The sequence below is a fragment of the Rhopalosiphum maidis genome, chromosome 3, assembly GCF_003676215.2.
Source record: "Rhopalosiphum maidis isolate BTI-1 chromosome 3, ASM367621v3, whole genome shotgun sequence".
NCBI lineage: Eukaryota > Metazoa > Arthropoda > Insecta > Hemiptera > Aphididae > Rhopalosiphum > Rhopalosiphum maidis.
Window position 1 is genome coordinate 27,632,946 of NC_040879.1, and position 20,657 is coordinate 27,653,602.

At 24.7% G+C, this 20,657-nt stretch overlaps 2 protein-coding genes across 4 annotated transcripts; one reads left to right on the top strand and one right to left on the bottom strand.

Annotated features, from left to right (window-relative positions):
• Positions 1 to 681: 681 nt before the first annotated feature.
• Positions 682 to 7,576, bottom strand: LOC113555545 (guanine nucleotide-binding protein G(i) subunit alpha). The gene is made up of 6 exons (XM_026959958.1): positions 7,185 to 7,576; positions 2,571 to 2,755; positions 2,192 to 2,478; positions 1,418 to 1,512; positions 1,152 to 1,340; positions 682 to 1,072 (listed from the first exon to the last, which is right to left on the bottom strand). Exons 1-6 carry the CDS (start codon positions 7,300 to 7,302, stop codon positions 882 to 884), a joined length of 1,065 nt encoding a protein of 354 aa, XP_026815759.1. The 5' UTR covers positions 7,303 to 7,576; the 3' UTR covers positions 682 to 881.
• Positions 7,577 to 8,512: 936 nt separating this feature from the next.
• On the top strand, positions 8,513 to 20,330 carry LOC113557211. 3 transcript variants are annotated; one of them, XM_026962594.1, is made up of 10 exons: positions 8,513 to 8,587; positions 14,061 to 14,189; positions 14,422 to 14,605; positions 15,517 to 15,663; positions 15,902 to 16,032; positions 16,086 to 16,227; positions 17,732 to 17,904; positions 18,336 to 18,488; positions 18,581 to 18,688; positions 18,781 to 18,940. In XM_026962594.1, the coding sequence occupies exons 2-10, from the start codon at positions 14,067 to 14,069 to the stop codon at positions 18,796 to 18,798; spliced, it is 1,179 nt and encodes a 392-aa protein (XP_026818395.1). In that variant the 5' UTR covers positions 8,513 to 8,587; positions 14,061 to 14,066; the 3' UTR covers positions 18,799 to 18,940. The 3 variants fall into 3 exon arrangements, with proteins under 3 accessions (XP_026818395.1, XP_026818397.1, XP_026818394.1); XM_026962596.1 differs by lacking the exons at positions 8,513 to 8,587; positions 18,781 to 18,940 and adding exons at positions 8,609 to 9,106; positions 20,189 to 20,330; XM_026962593.1 differs by lacking the exon at positions 8,513 to 8,587 and adding an exon at positions 8,609 to 9,106.
• The last annotated feature ends 327 nt before the right edge of the window (positions 20,331 to 20,657 follow it).

Below are 20,657 nucleotides of genomic sequence, written 5' to 3' on the forward strand. Positions count from 1 at the left end.
CCTGGAATTTTAAAAGCAATACATCCAATGTCTTTGATAATTAAAAAAATATTATGTGAATACAAAAATAAGTATACACAAAAACTAATTTGTTTTATTCAATTAAAAATAAATTAATATAAATGATAATTAATAACTAATTACTAAAAATAATAATAAAAATAAAATACTGCCATATTTAAAGTTACACTTTTTTAATGTATACTTTTACAAAGTAACACAGAAAATCATTATTAAGTACAAAATTGTTCTTTTTTTGAGCAGTCAAAAATATGTAAAGATTTATCAAGTTATCACTAATTCAGTCATTGAGAAATAATTGACATATTAAAAAAAATCACAAATTTTACAGATGATATTGTTTTGTATTAAAATATGTATATCCTTGTAAATTGTATTAATGAATATATAATACAAATTTTACCGTGAAGCTAAAACAAAAATTAACAATTTCAAGAATCTTCAAAATACAAAAATATAATCATAGGCAAGTACTTTGGAAATTACTATAATTAACAAAAAAAAAAAAAAAAAACATGCAATAGTTTACAAATAAAGTTTAATCGCATGCTAAATAAAAAAGAATTAATAATAAAATAATATTAAAGTAATATACATATAAAAATAATGTATTATAAAACAGAATGTAAAAAAAAAAAATTAGTTTTTTAGTCTCACAAAAATATGTATTATTAATTTAAGAATTAAATATTCAAAAAATATTTGTTCAGTAATTGATTACTTAAGTTTTATAATTATTTGGCACAACAAATGAGAACTGCTAAGATCTTTATCATTTTATCAGTCATATGAAAAAAAGGATAATAATAATCAGTTAAATAATTAATAGTCACAATAATTTTGGCAACTGGCTGCAGATTCTAAAAAAGACCACAATCTTTGAGATTATTTTTGATGATCACATCAGTTACAGCATCAAATACAAATTGTATGTTATTTGTGTCAGTAGCGCAAGTGAAATGAGTGTATATTTCTTTTTGGTCTTTTCTTTTATTTAAACTTTCAAATTTCATTTGTATATAAGCAGCTGCTTCTTCATAATTATTAGAACCTATAGTTAAATTTGAAATTAATAAATAAGGATTTGTGCCATTTTATCATATTATGTATATTTAAAAACAAAATATTACCCATGTATTCTGGGAAACAAGAATTTAGTGGACTTCTTCGAATTTTTTCTTCAAATAAATCTTTTTTGTTCAAGAATAAAATTATCGATGTATCAACAAACCATTTACTATTACAAATTGAATCAAATAATTTCATGGACTCAATCATTCTATTCATTTCTTCATCTTCTGCTAGTACTAAATCATAACCTAGTAATAAAAACAGTATTATATTATAACGAAGAATAAGTACAAAGGTGTAAAATAGATTTATGTATTATAATAACCTGATAAAGCTACACAAAATATAATAGCAGTAACACCTTCAAAACAATGAATCCACTTTTTTCTCTCTGATCTTTGTCCACCAACATCAAACATTCTATAACAAACAATTGAGTATTTTATTGGAATATTTGGATAATATTTAAGTAATTAACAATATTTATGATATCATTAAAACACAATAATTATAAATACTATTTATTAAGAAATTATACCAACAAAGTAATCATAAAAATAAAAATGTATAATATTTTTTTTTTTAATGTAAGCATGTATGCAATACAAATGTTTTTGAATTCAAACTAATTTATTAAATAAATTTAAAAAAATACTATTTAAATTTTATACTAAGATAAAAATATTTAGTTGTACTATGGCATTCTAAAACAAATTTTAATTATGTAATACGTATAAAAGGTGTAACAAGACTATTTGACAAACTTTCATTACAAATGTTACTATATTTGTTAAATAGTCCTGTTATACCCTGTATAAATATATTTATATATATATATATATATGTATAAAATGTACACAAATATTTTATGGCAACAACAAGAAGATAATTTATACATTAAATAATATAATAAAATAACGTTATTAGTTAAATTGTTTATTGATAACTGTTAATATAAATATAAAAATATTAAAAACATTTAATTTTTTTATTTGAAATATGCACTTAAATTGATAAATTTCTGAAAATCCCCAAAAAATATATAAACCTAATAATGTAACCTTTTTATACTTTATATTATTTAAACTGTTTTAATTACTTGAAATTCAATCCCTTAAATGAAAAATTTGTTTCTATGATGCCAGTTGTCTTTACTCTTGTTCGTAACACATCCTGTTGTGTAGGTACATAATTAGGTAAAGATATTCTATCCAATGCATTTAAATAATAAGCAGCAGAATCGTTGAGTTGATATTCTCTTGAGCGCAAAAAGCATTCTTGTACACCAGAATCTGCCCATAATCTTTTCATAAGTTTAACTAGATCTGGAGTCAATTCACCTTCTTCAGTTGCACTAGCTAAAGAAAAAAATTGACGGGCATTTTCCTAAATAAAAAATGAATTCACATTTTTTAATTAATATCATAAGTGAACGTTATTACATATAATATTAATGGGCTATTTTGACATTTATTTACCGTTCTGCTAGGATCTGAAAAATCAATTCTTAAAATTCCCATTGCTCGTATGATTGCCATTAAACTTTGAATTGTATTACTAAATACCACAGGTCTATATTGTTCACATTCTTCTTTAGAATAGCCTGTCTCATGAATGATTTTCATTTGTTTTACAATAGTACTTTTCCCAGATTCACCAGCACCTTTTATACAAAAAATATGTATTAATTAAATATTATATAATAAAATATACAGTAAATATTATTTTATTTTTAATTTAAGAGCCATACCTGCATGTGTTGTCTTTGTCTTACCAACGTACATTATAACAAATTTTCATTCAGCAGAATAAATTTTGTGATGTTAGCTTTAATATTAGAGTAAATTTATCTATTATTAAATATTATCTAGACATTGACATATGATTTTATTAATATAATCATTTTAAAGTAAATTATGAACATTTTTAAGTTGTAATATTTTACATAGCTGTAACTCACTTTAAAATAATAATATCATCAAAATCAAAAGTCATTGTCTAGATAATATTCTTACCTTTAAATTTGATAAAAGGTAAATTTAATCTAATATTAAAGCTAACGCCACAAAATGTATTCTGCTGAACAAAAATTTGTTATGATATATGTTAGTAAGATAGAGACAACACATGTGGGTATAGCGTCCTCTTAATATCCATATAAATATATAATAAAACATCTAATATTGTCTATTTTCATTCTATAAAACTAATACCAATTATCAGTGTTTATTTTCACTACTTTTTTTTCTTCATAGGCGTGTACAGGAATTTTTCACAGGGTGTGCAGAATTATTTTAGTAGGGGTTACTAGACTTAATACAATTCAATAACATAAATATTGTCTATATTATAATAATAATTAGTTATTAATTAGTAAGACAGAGACAACACATGCGGGTATGGCATCTTCTTAAGAAAACTACTCTTTTATTTACCATTTTCATTTTTTAAACATAGAATCGCATGTAATATAATGTAATTTATAATCTAAAATATTAAAATGTGACTCTAGCTTAGCAATAAGATAACATAATTTTATTAATTAATATCATTAATTGTATTTTCATGCAAGAAATAATATTTTAAATAGTAAAATAAAAAACAAAAGATAAGTTTAAATTTATTACAATTTTTATCTGTTTAAATTTTAGGTTGGGATGAGAAACAGATTTCTGAGGTCACAGTATTTTTATTTATAGTAGCTTATTGAATATTTTTTAATAGGTGCAAGATCGACCACAACCATAGACCACAGTTAACAAACAATGATTCAAAATAAGGTAAATTTAAGTTAATATAGGCACAAGAAATAAAAAGAATAATTTATGTTTACCTATACTTTTGTACAACAGTATACCTAATATACTTACTTTAAAGAAAAAATTCTATTGAAATATTTATTTCTGAGCTTATTGAATATTGTATGTTAAGTACTTCAAAAGTTTTTCTTACAAAAATTTAAAAAAAAGTTTAACTCAATTCTCAATAAATTCTTTTTATGAGCGATTGATATTTGAAATTTTGACAAGTTAAGATATTTCATGTATGAATTAACAATTTTGGTTTTTTTGATTCAACTCAAAATGTATACATTTTAGAAACTTGAAACATGGTACTATTATTTAAATTAGTGAAGTGAGACTTGTAAATTTAACAAAATAATTTTGTATAATATATAATTTTTACCATTCTAAATTTGAGTGAAATGTGTACGTTTTTGTATTTTTTATCAATAGATTAAGATTGTGTAGAATGTAGATACTACCACAGTATGTAGATTTTTATAAAATAACAATGACTGATAATTGATTAAAAATTATGATTTTTATTTTTATTTAATTTTATAGTAACAAAGGAATTAAAGACAATTGTTTTATTTTATATTTTTCTTACCTTCTTTTCATAATATTGAGACAATATTTGTTACAGAATTGAATGGATAGAGATATTATAAACTACTTACATAAATCAATGATTAATAGAAAATTACCAAATAACCATAACTTTACTGGTAAGATTGTTCATACAAATTACAATAATTTTTTTTTACATAAAACTCACATCACTAATCTTAAATTATTATTTTTTTATACTTAATATAGTTTTCAAAATATTTAGACTAATTTTGAGATTAGTACACATGGACAGTTTCAATTTTATATATTTTTTTTAAATTTTTTTTTTTATATTGTTCATAAAACATTTGAGGTTCATTAAAAAATCTTGAAAATTTAATATAAAATACCACACACTTTATTCTTATAAGCATTTGAAATTCAAAATTTGTCAAAATCACAAAATATTGAAAATTATTTTGAAGTTAATTATACCTATACAAAACGTACAATTTTTATAGTAATGCATGAAAATTAAATATAGGTTAACAAGGTTTATCATAAATAATTTATACTGAAACTTAAAAATTTAATAGTTATATAACTATGATTTTTTTATTGATAAGTTCAAATTTAAATGAAATTTATCGATATTTAAACAAAAAATAACAAAATTAGTTATTTTGTTATAACTATAAAGTATTATTAGTGGAATTATATGTGAAACTTTTATATTGTTATTACACTCATTATTATATTTATTTATCAAATTTTGATACATGTAATTAAATTTTCAAATAGTTTAGATTAGTTTTAAGCTATTACCTGTTTGTATAAATTGTATAATTCTGTATTAATCATATAAGTTATTAATAATGATATTATACCTAAGTATAGTATTATAATATAATGTAATAATATAATAAAAATAATGTTTTCTATACAAATAGAATCATCTACCGTATTCCTAATATTAAAATGAATTACCAACTCATAATAATATGAATAATAAATAAATAATATCTTTAGAAAACTAGGCTCATAAACTGCTTCCAATAAAAAGTATGTATAAATAATTAATTTTTCTATTTGTAATATGGTAGGTTGAACTTTAAATCATTTTTGTTAAAATCATAGCAGGTACCTATTTCTATTACATCATTAATTATATTCTATTCCTAATAAGTTTTGAAAGAATGAGGACAAAAATATGTTGAAGTTCGCGCAGATGGGGTCACACAGCTTGTGACGACAATGAGTAACAATATATGCTGACCAATAGTTATAGAACTTCAATCAGGCAGCAGCTGCATGAGTTTTTCCAAATTTCTTTGGAAAAGAGTATAGTAGATATAACTAATAGTATCTTTAATATGAACTCAATATTAAATAATATTGCTATTAACTTTTAAGTATGTTAAAACAATATATTGAAACACTGTTAGAATAACAATACATGAAAAGCATTAAATTAAATTGGTAAGCATTTTGAATCAGAAAAAAATATTTATCAACATAGATAAAAAAAAAAAAAAATCTAAAATATGTAAAACATTTAAAGTATATATAAATAGGTAGCTCAAAAAACATTTAAAATATTTTGAAAATTATTACATAAATATTTAGTTGAAATTTTAAGTCTGGTTTTTTGTTTTTAAATTACGAATAAAAACAACAGTTTTGTATTACCTATTAACTTTGTCAAAAACTGGTAAGCGTAAGTCAAGGTGTACATAAATATAAATTCATGGCAATAAATTGTTTAATTTTATGTGCTAAAAATAATAGAAGTATCCAAATTTCAATTTAATGTATGGTTTTTTTTTAAATATTAAATGAGATTTAATAATATTTTTTATTTTAATATTTACTAAACCTGCATCTTAATTAACGTAGCGATACAAAAATTACTTATAAAAGATTTGAAACATTTTTAAAAAATTAATATTTTAGAAAAATTGTGATTCCATTAACATATTCAGTATATAAGACTAAAATACATGTGTTAAAAAAAAATTAAAAAATATATTTAAAGGTAGATTAAATTATCATGTGAAATAACTTTTAAACATACAAGATAGGCAATCACGGCAAACATGGCCCTGTGGCGCCACTTGTCTTTTATCAATTCCTTATAACTTATTGAATAATGTGAGTAGAAATGTAACTCCATTTTTATTATAATTGAATATACTTTAAGATAAAATACTTATTTTTTGAGTTTGTGCTCTCTTGAGATAATTAGATATTTCTTATCTTTATTTTGATATTTTGACAACTTACGAGTAAAATACCTACTTGTATTTAATTATATTATTATGTTAAGTATAGTATCTTGAAACTTGAGAATAGCTAGTACCTAGGTACTTAAGATTAGATATACATTTGAATAATTTGAGGAATTAATATAAAACAAAAATCTTTACCAATATTTCACGATGTGTTCACACTAGCTTATATTTTGAAAAATATGCACCTTTAAATTTTAGTTTACATAATACATATGATTTTTCAAGAACTTCCTCTACCCCCTCACCAAAGAATAACGTTGAAAATATGACACTGCGTTTACATTATGATTAAAGTAATAGTATTAAATTAATGAATTGATATTACCTACTATAAATATATAAATCATTAAAAAATATAGATTAAGTAAGTATAAAAGTTAGTTACTACTCAAAACTACCATTATATGTCTACTGCAATATTTGCACGAAACAAAATATGATTAGACAACGACAGATTTCTACTCACCTAACAATAATAGCTTTACTTCTCTTGCCGCTTTTTCGCCGTCGGCACGGAGCGTCTTGTCGATTTTTTTCGATCGCTCCACCGCCTCTTTTTCACCCGAACTTATCGTGCACCCCATCGTAAACGAAAAATGAAAGTCGCAAAAAAAAACAATTTCAAAAAACCGTACTCAACCAAACCAGATAAAACGTGCGTCGGAAAAACGCGGTAGGCACGATAACGGATGCACCAGATGTGAAATGGTTTAAACTTTTGAAGTTAAGAAAATGCCGACTGCCAAATCGTGAAAACGGTAAACAGCCAAAAAATAAACGCGAACAAACGAGGAGACGAGGACGGCGTGTGAAAAAAAAACAAAATATACAATTCACCGAAAACGATACTCCGTGATTACTGATTACGGTTTGTAACAGTCGCCGTGAATCGTGATGTAAACAGTCGTTATCGTGGTGCGTTTTCGACCGATGCGTCACCGTTGCAACTACGCGAATGACGCCATTATCCATTTGATACTTTTTCGGTTTAAATAATAATTATTAATTATTAATTATTTAAATTATTATATTACTCTTTGTAATTACAGTACTATGGTATCGCTGCGGTAAACTGCTTAAGCATTACATGTTATTGTATGATTTAACTTCCCCCTAATCATTAGCCAAAGTATTACTGGTTGCTTTTCGTCCACGGATTTTAATATTAATCCGTGTTTTCGTCTGAATGGGCCGCCGAACCACAAAAACGTCAAAAACCTCACTGCTCTAGGTCTCTAGAACTCTACCTACTTAATTTTACCTCCATTCACCAGCACGAACTACGTAGACGTTGGTATTATTATTATTTTTTTTCGGAGGTGATATTTTCCTCGCATTCTAATATCCTATACTTCAATGTATAACAATTAATATGTATTGCAACTCAGAGAGGTCTGCTCACGGCTCACCACTCAGACAGGCAGACAGTCAGTACTCAGTGTCAGAGACCAGAGTACTCAGAGTCAGACAATTATAGAATATACCAGCGGTTCCCAAGCTGTTAGGCGCGATGTAAATATTGATGTTGCATCTATACACTTTAATACACTATTTAATAAAAAAATTTATTTTATTATTTCAAGGGAGGTGTCATTAAATACTTCTATTTTTGGGAATGCGTAGACCAATAAAGTTTGGGAAACCGCTGGATGCTGGAACATACCAAGTATACAAACAATAAAATGTTTCAGGAAATCTGGCAACGTCGTCCAAGTGGTTCGCCCTATCCCCTCCAACCGCCGCTGTCGTATAGGCACCGAAACCGTAATACTAGCAATTTGCAACGCCGGGCTAGTGAGCTATCACCACATTTTTTTGTCTATCGGCCTATGATTACCACGCTCGTTACGAAAATAAACTCTCGAAAAGGTGTATATTATATTATGTCCATCTACGCTTTTATATTATCACTAATCACTCTTTGCCTCTTTGGTCATTGCCAAGATAAATAAAGTTCGTTAGTCTTTTCTCGTTAAAGCTTACTAGCTTAGCCCGCCCAGCATCTACATTCTGTAGCTTAACCTTTAACTGCTTGGAGGTATACTCAATGTTAGTATAGCTTTGTGAGTTTTTGATTGAATCTCCCACTATCGCAGCCATATAATTAACCGATAACGTGTGAATGTGTGATTTTTGAATTTTTCTGTCCGCTGACATTGTATTATAATAATATCACGAGTTTTTTGTAGGCTTTGGTTCGTTTACACCAAGACGAACATAAACCTTACCAGTAAACTCATTTTATATTTGTCTAACACTTCGACAAGAGTCGAATCTTTGTCTCCAGACTCCCACACTTTCTTCCTTTCTGACCTATAATTGTTTTCTTTTTTTTATGGCTTTTGCATAGTAACTAAAATTGTATTCTACTACTGGAATTTAGTGAAGGTAACGTATTTAAATTAATTATATTTATACTGTTTAAAATTGTGAACATAAATGTTTCAATGTGTGAGTGTTTGAAGTTAGTACTCAATGGCATTAATTGGCCTCAATTTCTGATGGGGCAGAGAAATAATTTAATTTTATCCTACCAATAGTTCAATAAATTTCCTTTGTAAATCTTCGCTTTATAAACAATTTATTTTCTTCTACCAATTTTTTTTTTATTAAATTAATTAATAAATATTGAATAATTTTAATTGTAAACATTTTTATTATTGTAACAAAAAAAATATATTTAACAATTTTTAATTTGCTCAAAGTTAGCTACTGACATCCTCTTTCAAAACATATTACATTAAACTCATCAATTGCTTGGTCAAAATTAATGTTTTAACTTTTTTCAAGTAACTATATAATCATTTTTGCCAAATCGTTATTTTAAGGTGAGGAAAATTGTCATTCATAACTTGCTATGTTAGTTTTTATGATTAAAAACATTTTTAATGGCTCGTCTTTAATATTTTTGAACATTATTTTGTCATATATATTCTATTTTTGCTTCTAAAATTGCTATATTTTAAATTAAAAATTCCTTACTCTGTCTTCAAGTCACATTTTTCATATTAAAATTGTTTATTTAGTTGTACCTAATATAAAAAAGTCACATATACGACAATTACATGTATACAGTATATACTTGTCTTACTTGTTCAATAAACAAATATAGAATTTTTCAAATAGAAATTATACACATTTTTATGATTTTCTCGTGGTGCAAGTACTTTATTTGCACCACTTAATTTACATAATTATTAGTACTGTTTGTAGTGTAATTGTTAGCATGCTTGGCTTCTTGCTCGTTCTGGTATTATGCGGCTGATGTTATAGTATGATTTTGCACCTGCTGAAGTTAAACTACTTCAATTCTACTAAAGTATAATACCTAGTTACTTTGTTTATTGAATTTCTTAAAATAGTAACCATGTAATAATTATAATCAGGAATTCCTTTTATATTTAACATTTTTAACAATTTCCCACAATGTTATGTGAAAAGAGTTAGTGAATGAAAGTTATGTTAGAGTAAAAATAGTTCAAGTCTCTGCAAAACAATTAAATATTAGGTATTATACAAATTGAAACTATTCTATAATATTTGTGGTAATTAATGAAAAATATATTTATGGTTACAATTTAAAGAACATATTACAAAAAAAAATGTGTTTTGACAAATTTTGATCATATTATCTTGCTACTTTCTCAATATCTGCATATTCATTTTAATAAATATACAATATAAGAATATCCAGTCGCGGCCCAAGATACGGGCAAACCGGGCAGTCACCCTGGGCGCTTCCAGATTGGGGCGCTAGAAACGCATTTTAAGGTGCTCAAAAAATTATAAAAACTTATGAATTTATATAATTAAAAATTTTTTTTAATAATAAAGTTATCTGCAATAATAAATTGTGTAAAACAATGAAAATGTTGTATGAGCTATATTTTAAGGACGTTTTTTAAAAATTTGCGGGGGTGCCATAATATCTCAAGTCAGCACTGAAATATCATTAAATCAATTTGAGTCATTGTAAACCTTCTAAACATGTTTTTAATCTTCTGAATGCAGAAAAATACTTTTCTATGGTGTAGGAAAAAAACTGATACTATTAAAATAATTTTTAAAATTTAATTAAATTCCATTAAAATATTTCCTAGTAAAATCAGTTCCATAAAAATAAATAATATCTGTTGGTTATTTTTCTTTAGCAATAATAAACAATTTTAGCTTACATAAATCAACATATAAAAAAAATTTTTTTTTAATTTGTTATTTAATAATGACTGTGTAACATCTAGTAACTTATTAAATATTTTACTTTTATTGATGAAAATGAATGCCCTTCACTATCCACTATCTTGAAGCAATATATTACAATTTATTTTTCTCAATTGATTTAGTGTTTTCAGTTTTAACTCATTAGATTTTCATAAATCTTCTTCGCATTTATCATAATTTTGTTACTGAATCAATATAATAATATTTTTAATTTTTATGTATGCTTCTTGAAAACAATAAAAACTCAATGATACTACATTTTTGAAGTTTTTCCTTGAGAATTTCTACTCTCAAAAATAATAAATATAACTTTTATAAAATAAAAATTCAAAATCAATAATTTGATTACAAAAATCACTGGTTTTTGCTCTTTTTTTCAAATTTTTCTTTTGAAATATTTTCTAGAAATTTCATTAAAACTGTATAATTTTAATACAGCATTGTTAAAGATTTGATATGCATATATTGTAGGCCATATGGAAAATTAGTTTTTTTGCAAAAAGACTAGGCTCTTTGCAATGGGATAGCCTGTTTGCAAACTACTTATTTTTTTTACAAACAGCCTGCTGTTTTTCAGGCTCATTGTATACAAGCAGTAACAGCAGTTACAGTGGCGCAATTATCGGGAACGTTGAGTGTGCAATTCACAGAGGCCGGTTTTGAGGGCCCTTAAATTAAAAAATTCTTGTACGATATTCCTATACTATAATCTATAATATAAACACATTATAATGTTTGTTTTAATATAATAAATAATTATGTCTTTACTCTTTTAAATTAAAGAATAATTCAAATTACGAATACTTATGTAAGAAAGCAATTAAGTGTATCGTAATACAGTATAGGTCCAAAATGCGGGTAAAGAGTTAAAGAGTATACACTTTAATTGAAAATTTGAAACTTTTATTACTATACATAATAATTATGTTGGTGTGTGTACTGTGTAAATCATAACTCATGACAATATTACCTATGTGTCTGACAATAATAAGACAAAAACTATCTATAGAATTTTTGTATTACTATCTAATAATAATGAATTGGATACAAACAAAATCATTAATGATTTTGTTGCCGTAAAAACAAGAAAAGTTAATTTTTGTTTGATTTTTTTATAAAACAAAATTGAATTAATTAAAATTAACTATGTTAATTAATTAATACTATGACATGTGAGAAAACAATATTTTTTAAAGTTATAATAAGGTATGACTGTTTTTCATTTTTATTATTAGGTAAGGGCCCCGGTCTGTAAATTTTCACATAGGCCCCTTATTATCAAGTTGCGCCTCTGAGCAGTTAGGCCTTTTAAAAACTACAATTAGTAAAAACCATTTAAATTATTTTATTTTAAGGGTTATTGATAATAACACAGTACAATATATGTAACATGTATTATTCATTACTTATTAATTTTGTAAAATACTTATTTCTATCACATAGACATACTAATTTTTAGATTTTCATTTAACTTTAAATTTTAAATCATTTTAAGACTTTTATAAATGACTTGACTTGACATTAATGACACAAACAATATCTGACTTGACACCTTTTGCACATATTACTTAGCTGTAATAACACCCACTAATTTGGTTTTATAAAAGTCAGAACTATCAGCAAAAGTTATCATACTATGTTGATCAATACATACTATTTTTTTAAACTAGTTAGGTATCTAGTATCTACTTGGTTAAATAACTATTTTGAAAAGAACAATTTTATAAAATATAACCTATGCAAGAAAATCAATAAATAAATCTATAATAAATTAAAATCTGTAACTATTTCAATATTTTAGTAATGGAGGTATTATAATAATAGTATAATACCTCAAAAATTATTATAACTTACTATGTGTAGGGAATACTAAGTCCAGTATTGATGTTTTAAAATTAAAATATGATTATTAATTATGACTGAATAATAATATACTGCAATATTATACAGACTTTAATAAATGTGATGATAACAATATAAATCCCTATTGAGTATTGACTACTATGAGTATGATATTAATTTTCACTTACTCTTACATAATCTATTCGTATATTTTGATATCATATTTTTCATGATTTGAAGTTTTATAAAAGAATGTGTTCAAATTTCTACAGCGGGATGACTTAGTACTTGCTGCGCTAATAGAGATGACATCTTACAAAAGTTTATACAAAAATAGTATTTTATATTATAATGGTAATTGAATGTAATAATATTAACACATTTATGTTACATATATTGTACTGTATTATTATCAATAACCCTTAAAATAAAATAATTAAAATGGTTTTTACAATAAAATGATTGTAGTTCATAAAAGGCCTAACTGCTGTTAGTCTGTATGCAATGAGCCTGAAAAACAGCAGGCTGTTAGGAAAAATAATAAGTAGTTCGCAAACGGGCTACCCCATTGCAAAGGGCCTAGTCTTTTTGCAAAAAAACTAATTTTCCATATGACCTACGATACACCATCAAGTTGAACAGAATGGTCATAGTAGGGTTTTGACAATTAAATCTTGTTCTACTTGAAAAACATTAAATTTGTCCTTCTTCTTTGGAGAACTATACTTACAAATATCATAAGATACCTTAATAATTGGTATGGAATCTCTTGTTTTCAATATCATTACTTCTATAAAATAATAAATAAATATATGCAATATTTCTTATGGGTACACAAGCCTTCTGTCTTCTGTGTACATGACGCCTTTGGTATTGATGTACCATATATCTATACATTTTAAATATAACATATAAACTCAAAACTGACTTGTAAAATTAAATAGTATTTTCATGGATAAAGCACAGATATTTATGCACACAACTGAAGTCTTAAAATATGAGTAAAAACTAATAAAATATGTAATAAATAAAATATACTTTTATTTTTAATGTAACTAATTGACAATATTAATTTGATTAATCGTTAACATGAACAATTTTATTTTTAAGGCTTTTTAATGTTTAAAATGCTCTACCTAAAGTTTGCCCAAGAAATAAAATAGAGAACCATCACAATAGTTTAAATCATGAAGAAACCATACAAATTTTTTTTTTATCTACAATGATATGTAGGTAAACAACTTTTCAGTTGTTTCAGAAACTTTTTTTCTTTTTATAGATAAATATGGCTCCCAAGAAATCTGCATATTTCATTTTCTTAGCTTGTCATAGAGATGATGAAATTAAGAAAGGAAAAAAACCATCCAACTACCAAGAATTAAATTTTAAATTATCACCCATATGGAATGTAAGTAACCTCTAAATTGAATCATTTGCTTTTAAATATACTACCTATTTAAAAAAAATATATATATATAAAAATTGTATATTTTTATTTTACCTATACCAATTTTATGACAATAAATCAAATTGCTTTAGTTATAATTTATACATTATGATTAAATTTTACAATAATTTGGCCACTCCTAGTTTGATATAGAATTTTATTAAAGTTAATATTGATGATTATTATTTTATAGAATATGACTAAAGATGAAAAAAATAAATATAAAGCTCTTGCTCATAAATATAATTCAAATAATTCAAATTTTAATGAAGAACAGCCATTGAATTATATTAGTGATGTACAAAAAAATAGTCGTGATTTTTGGAATATGCCGAAACAAATAACTAACATGTTTAATTACATATCTAACGTTCAAGGTAAGAACTATTATATTGAATTGGGACCAAGTTCTATAAATTTTAATTAAATAATAACAGTAAGTTCGATAATTTCTGTGCTGAATTACATTGGATTGAATCTGATTTTTTTGATAAGCTAAATAAGCTGTACATTAAGTAAATAGTAATGGTATTTGATGTTTTAAATTTGTCATGTGTTCCACAATGACAATAAAAAAATAAATAGGGAAATATTAAACTAGCAATTAATTTTATATATCTATTATAAATTGGAAAATCCATATGTATTTTTAAATTATTCATGTCAATAATACTATGGTCAGATCAACCAGAGTGACGGACGAGAGGGGTTCTACTGTATTCATAAATATTTATATTTTATTTCCTGATTATTTTAAAAGTAATGAGATATTTCAATTTAGACTTCTGCTTGAACTACTTACATATCTTGTGCAGATAAACATAAGTCAGTTGGCGTGTTATTGATATTTGACAAAAATTTAGATGGTCAAGCTCTAAAAAAATAATTTATAAATAAAATACTTAATAAAACATTAGATTAATATTTTTTGTTACTAATCAATATACATTATACAGTGTATTTTTTATATATTTATTATTTATGTTATGATGCAAAAAAAATTGATTATTTTAAAAATTTATCAAAATTTAATAGACTATTAAAACATGTTTAAAGTACTATTAATCCTAAATTAATTCAATTAATATTACTTTCGTGCACCCAGCATAAAAACTATAAATTTGTTGTAAATATCTTATAAAAAAGAAAAGAAAAATTAACTGTTGTATTATGTTATAATATCAATTAAATTTATATACATTTATATAATGCACATTCATACATATTCTCAACAAAATGTTCTTTTAGTTTATTTTTATAAATAATTTGAAATAATTTTAATTTTCAGAGTTATTAAATAAAAAATTTATTTTATTACACATAAATTGTCATTCTCATGATGGAGAACAGTATTATTTTCCTGCTGAAATAGCAGCACTAGAATTTAATTTAAAAGATGGGCTTTCTCGCACTTATCATCAAATTATTGGTATTTGTAAGTATATTAAATATTATAGCAGTATTAATATAGGTCCTCTAGCACAGGATAATGTTAGATAATGAAAACAATAAAAATTATTAATAATTAAATATTTCATTAATGATTTATCAAATTTTTCTTAAACATACTTATAATCTCTGTTCTAGAAGGCTAATTACTTATTAATAAGTTAATAACATGAAACTAAAATTCTTTTCTTTAAAAAAAAAACTAACTCAACTTATGTTTATAGCTAAAATATATCCAAAAGGTTATGCTGGAGGTATGAGAGTATTTTCTGATAAATTTCATCAAATTAATTGTTGGGATGAACATCCGGATGATTATCGAAATATATTTTTTGAATTTTCAACATTTCTTAAGGTAAATCTAATAATTAGAAAGATAATTTTCAACTTTTAATTATATTACTTTAGGATGGAATAATCAATAGTACAGATTTAAAAGAAGGTACTCTGGAGTTACCATATTTATATACTGTACAGTCAGAAATTGGTGTAAATATGATGAAAGCTAAAAATAGCTTGGAAAGACTATACTCCACAGCTTTTCCAGAAGGTAAATCAAATTAGTATAAATTTATTACTATCACCCTCTTTGAATAATATTATACTATCTACGGTGTGGTCTAATTGCACTTAATACAATAAATTGTTAACATTGCAACTCAAATCAGTGGTTCCCAATTAGCATTGAGCCATAGACCCCTAGCTAAAACTTAAATTGGATGGAGGACCCCTTATTTGTGATTACTTTGACTACTACGTGTTTAATAATTTCACTAAAATAAAATAAAAATATCACTTCAGTACTATATAACCATGGACCCCCCTAACATCAACACCAGGACCACCAATTGGGAACCACTGACTTAAATAACGTATTATGGTATAATATTCTCCAGTGACAGCACAAACAATTTTAATTTGTGGGGTACGTTGGTGTATTAATACAAATGTGAAATAATACTTCTAAATCTATGAACAATAATTATCAGGTATAATTAATCCAGGGCCATTAAAAAAATAAAACTTGTCAACTCTGATATTTTCCAACTGCCCACCCACCAAATGTTTGTCTGGAACACTTGTACCTCAAAATCACGGTCGTGCCGTCACTGATATCCTCTTATGAGGATGTCGCACCCGCATGTGGTCTTCGTCTTATACACGTATGACATGGTAAATTTTTGTTTACCAGTTTCAATAGTGTGCTATTAGTTTTGATATTAAATTGAATTGACCTATTATCAAACTTTCAGGTAAGAACATTATATGTGTTTTCTCGTTAGTTTTTTATGATATTTTAAATTTTAAGTGAGTTATGAGCATTTTCAAATATTAAATATTTTTTATAATCATAACTCACTTAAAAATTAAAATATCATTAAAAACCAATGGGAGAACACAGATAATGTTCTTACCTATAAGTTTGTTAATAGGTCAATTCACCCTAATATTAAAACTAAAAGCACACTATTGAAACTGGTGAACGAAAATGTACTACCCATGTAGTACTTGTGTAAAACGAAAGACAACACATGCGGGTGTGACATTCTCTTAAGTAACTATTCTGGTTCTTTTAACAAGTATTTAAAAGCTATTCCAAGTAATAATAAATTAAAATTCATATTATAAAAAGTAATTTTTTAAGCATGCACGTCCTATTTGTATGCTTAGATTATCTGATTTTTGGAATTTTTAAATGTAATTAAAGATAATATTTTCAAGTACTTAAACCAAAGTTAGTATCGCCTCCTTAAATGTGAAAAATCTATGTACTCGAAAATACTGTCTTTAACTATATTTAAAAATTCCAAAAATTAGAATTTGAATTTATGCATAATTTAAGCATAAAAGTGGGGCGAGCATACTTAAAAAAAACCACCTTATATATATATATATTTATAATTTGTCATTGTGACAATTTAGTTACATTATTTGTTTAAAATCATCTATCATTCTTAATTACAATAGGTATACCTGATAATTCTATTGTTGAAAAACATTTTAATCTAACTTATTACTTATATAGTTTTTAAAATATTTATCAAATTTTATAGTTGATGCTGAACGTTGTAAGTCTATATTCAAAATAGGAAATGCTGAGCAATTATTGTTAGAAATAAAAAAAAAAATGAATCTACATTTGGATGTAGAAAAAAATTTAAGTTCAAGAAATTCAGTTTGTAACATTTTAGAATCTGATTTTTATGGACAAGGACTCGGTTGTATGGTAAGTGTTATATTGAGTATTATAAATGTACGCCATAATAAAATGTATGCCTGCTTTTGATTTAAGCTTATTTTGATCCAGTTTTCTTAAAGTAATTACAATCTAAACAGTTCACTTTATTCTTAAATACTATATTTATAAATATACATGTTTTATTATGATATAAAATATAAAAATATGGTATTCTCAAATAGTATCTTTCAAATATTTAAAACACGATCCCCATTCAAATAAAATCTATGTTAATGTTTTGATTAATATACATATAATTATTTTTTATTCAGTATAAGTACTGTTTAATGATTTATCACTGAATTCATAATATACACATCCATTATAGTAATCTACTTATCAAGTAGATACACATAAAATCTTGTTCACACTAGATAAAATTTCCCAGTTGATTTTATGAATGTATATTTTATTTATAGTACCATGAATTAAGAGATATTTCATTCAAATGTTCCAAAGCCCGCATTATTCAGTGGATGTCAAATATTTGTATTCACATAAATACGTTTACTAATTTAAACCTTGTACCTGGAAAACACATGGCAGCTCAATTAAATGATGGTTCAAAATTGGTAATGCTTACTTATTATTTATTACTTAATTAATATGTATTTCTGCAAAACAATAATTCATTATCCTATGTATTTTTTATCATTTGTTTAAGATAATTGAAAATGCTCATTTGCCTCTCTCAGCAGCAGATCTAAAATTAAACAAAAATGCTTCTTATGATGATATATTGCCTAACTCTATCATATCATCACAAACACAAGTAATATAATAAATTAATTTTATTAGTACAGATATTATAAACTTTTAATATTGTTTAATTTAAAATAAAAACTATGTTTTATTTTATTCAAGAATTGGGAAAATACATAATGGGTCTTGTTGCCATTTATCATTTATATAATCTTCCATTCTACAGTATAGCATATACAGGATGATTATTTTATAAAATAACAGTCATTATTTTAATAAATTAATACTTTTTAAAAAAAATTTTAATAGATACAATTTTATAATTTTGTCGGTATTGTATTTTTTTGTTATTTGCATAGTATCTTTTCTTATGATAAAGAAAATGATCTAGTTTGAAGAATAGTCAATTGAACTGTTATGTATTTTTTGTTATTTTTTGGTTTTGTATATAATGTAATTATTTAATATTGGTTTTAATGTATTTCCTATGTAGTAGTGAAAATATTCCTAATTTACACATACCTAAGAAATTTATTTAATTTTTTCTTCTCATTAGCTATGAAAATAAAGTATTGTTTTGATAATGTTCAATAATGGTTAAGTTTAGTAAATTTTTATATTTTTCTAAATTTAATTTAATTTTTTTTTTTAAATGATTAAATGGTTTATTATTAATAAGAATACAATAATTATACTATTAATATTCTGTTAATATTTGTAAAATAAAATGTTATATTATCTGGTAATAATTAAGTTCAATGTACATTATATGCCATGTGGTCCAGGCTTAATGAGAGGATCCAGTTTATATAGAAAACATTTATCAGAGATAAAAGTTGAGAATCAAAATTTAATGCTACCAAATAAGAAAAATTGTGCTACTGTTAAAAATAAAATTGATTTTTGCTATATAAGTATCATCATTTTAAACATATTTTTACTGGTAGCTCAAGACTTACATATTATACGATTGAATTTATTTTCTTATTATTCTTATAAGTGAAAGAATATGGAAACCATTATTATCACTGAGATTATGTATTGTAAAAAAATAATTAGTACAAAAAAAATTATCTATTTAAATACTTTTTATTTTCAATTATAAATAACAAGTTAAAGGTTAAAGAAATTATTTTGGAATTATTATTTTTAATGGACTAGAACAGTGTTCTTTAACGTTTTTAGACACGCGTCCCACTTTTTTAGCCCTACATTTTTCGCGACCCACGTAAGCTTTATATAAAAGCTAAAATTGCTTAATGCTTTGCAGTAGTACTATTAAAACTGAATAAATACAAATTACATTTTAGTAGGTATTTTCATTTATTAATTTTCTAAGTTTAATAATTAAAAAATTAATTTTTACCTTGTATTACTTTATAAATATAATTTTTATTTTATAAAGACCTAATTTTAATGCTTACGCGACCCACCAGTTGAAGACCATTGAACTAGAAGACAATTTATTGAATATTTTTGAAACCAAAGAAATTCCTGATCAAAAAAGAAAGACATACCTAAGTTTATTTAAAAAAAAACACTAAAACATATAAATTGCAATGTGTTTCAGTAATCATTGACTAGTCAGTTTGTATGCCATCAAATTATTGATATTAAGACAAAGGTCTGCTGAAAATCTTTGAGCAACATAGCAAAATTAATAACTGAATAACAGCTAAATAACAAAAACAGAAGAAAAAATTAGGAATATCCTAATTAAGTTTAATGTTGCTTTCTTTTAAATTAACAATTAAACAAAATTTTAAATCCTTCAATGGAAAATATTATATTGTTTATTGTTTTTAAATTTAGTTTTTCAAAAAAATAGACAACAATAGCCTGTAAGCTGTAGGTAACTAAGGTGTATAACAGTAGCATAAATATTATGAGTGTTGGAATTGTGATCCCATAGGGCCTCCTATGTTCATCATTTTGCATACAACTACCTAGTGCATACATTTTTAGTTGGCATTTAGCACTAAAACTTTTATTATGCCATAGAAAAAAACAAATACTCATGAATCATTCAAACAACCTAC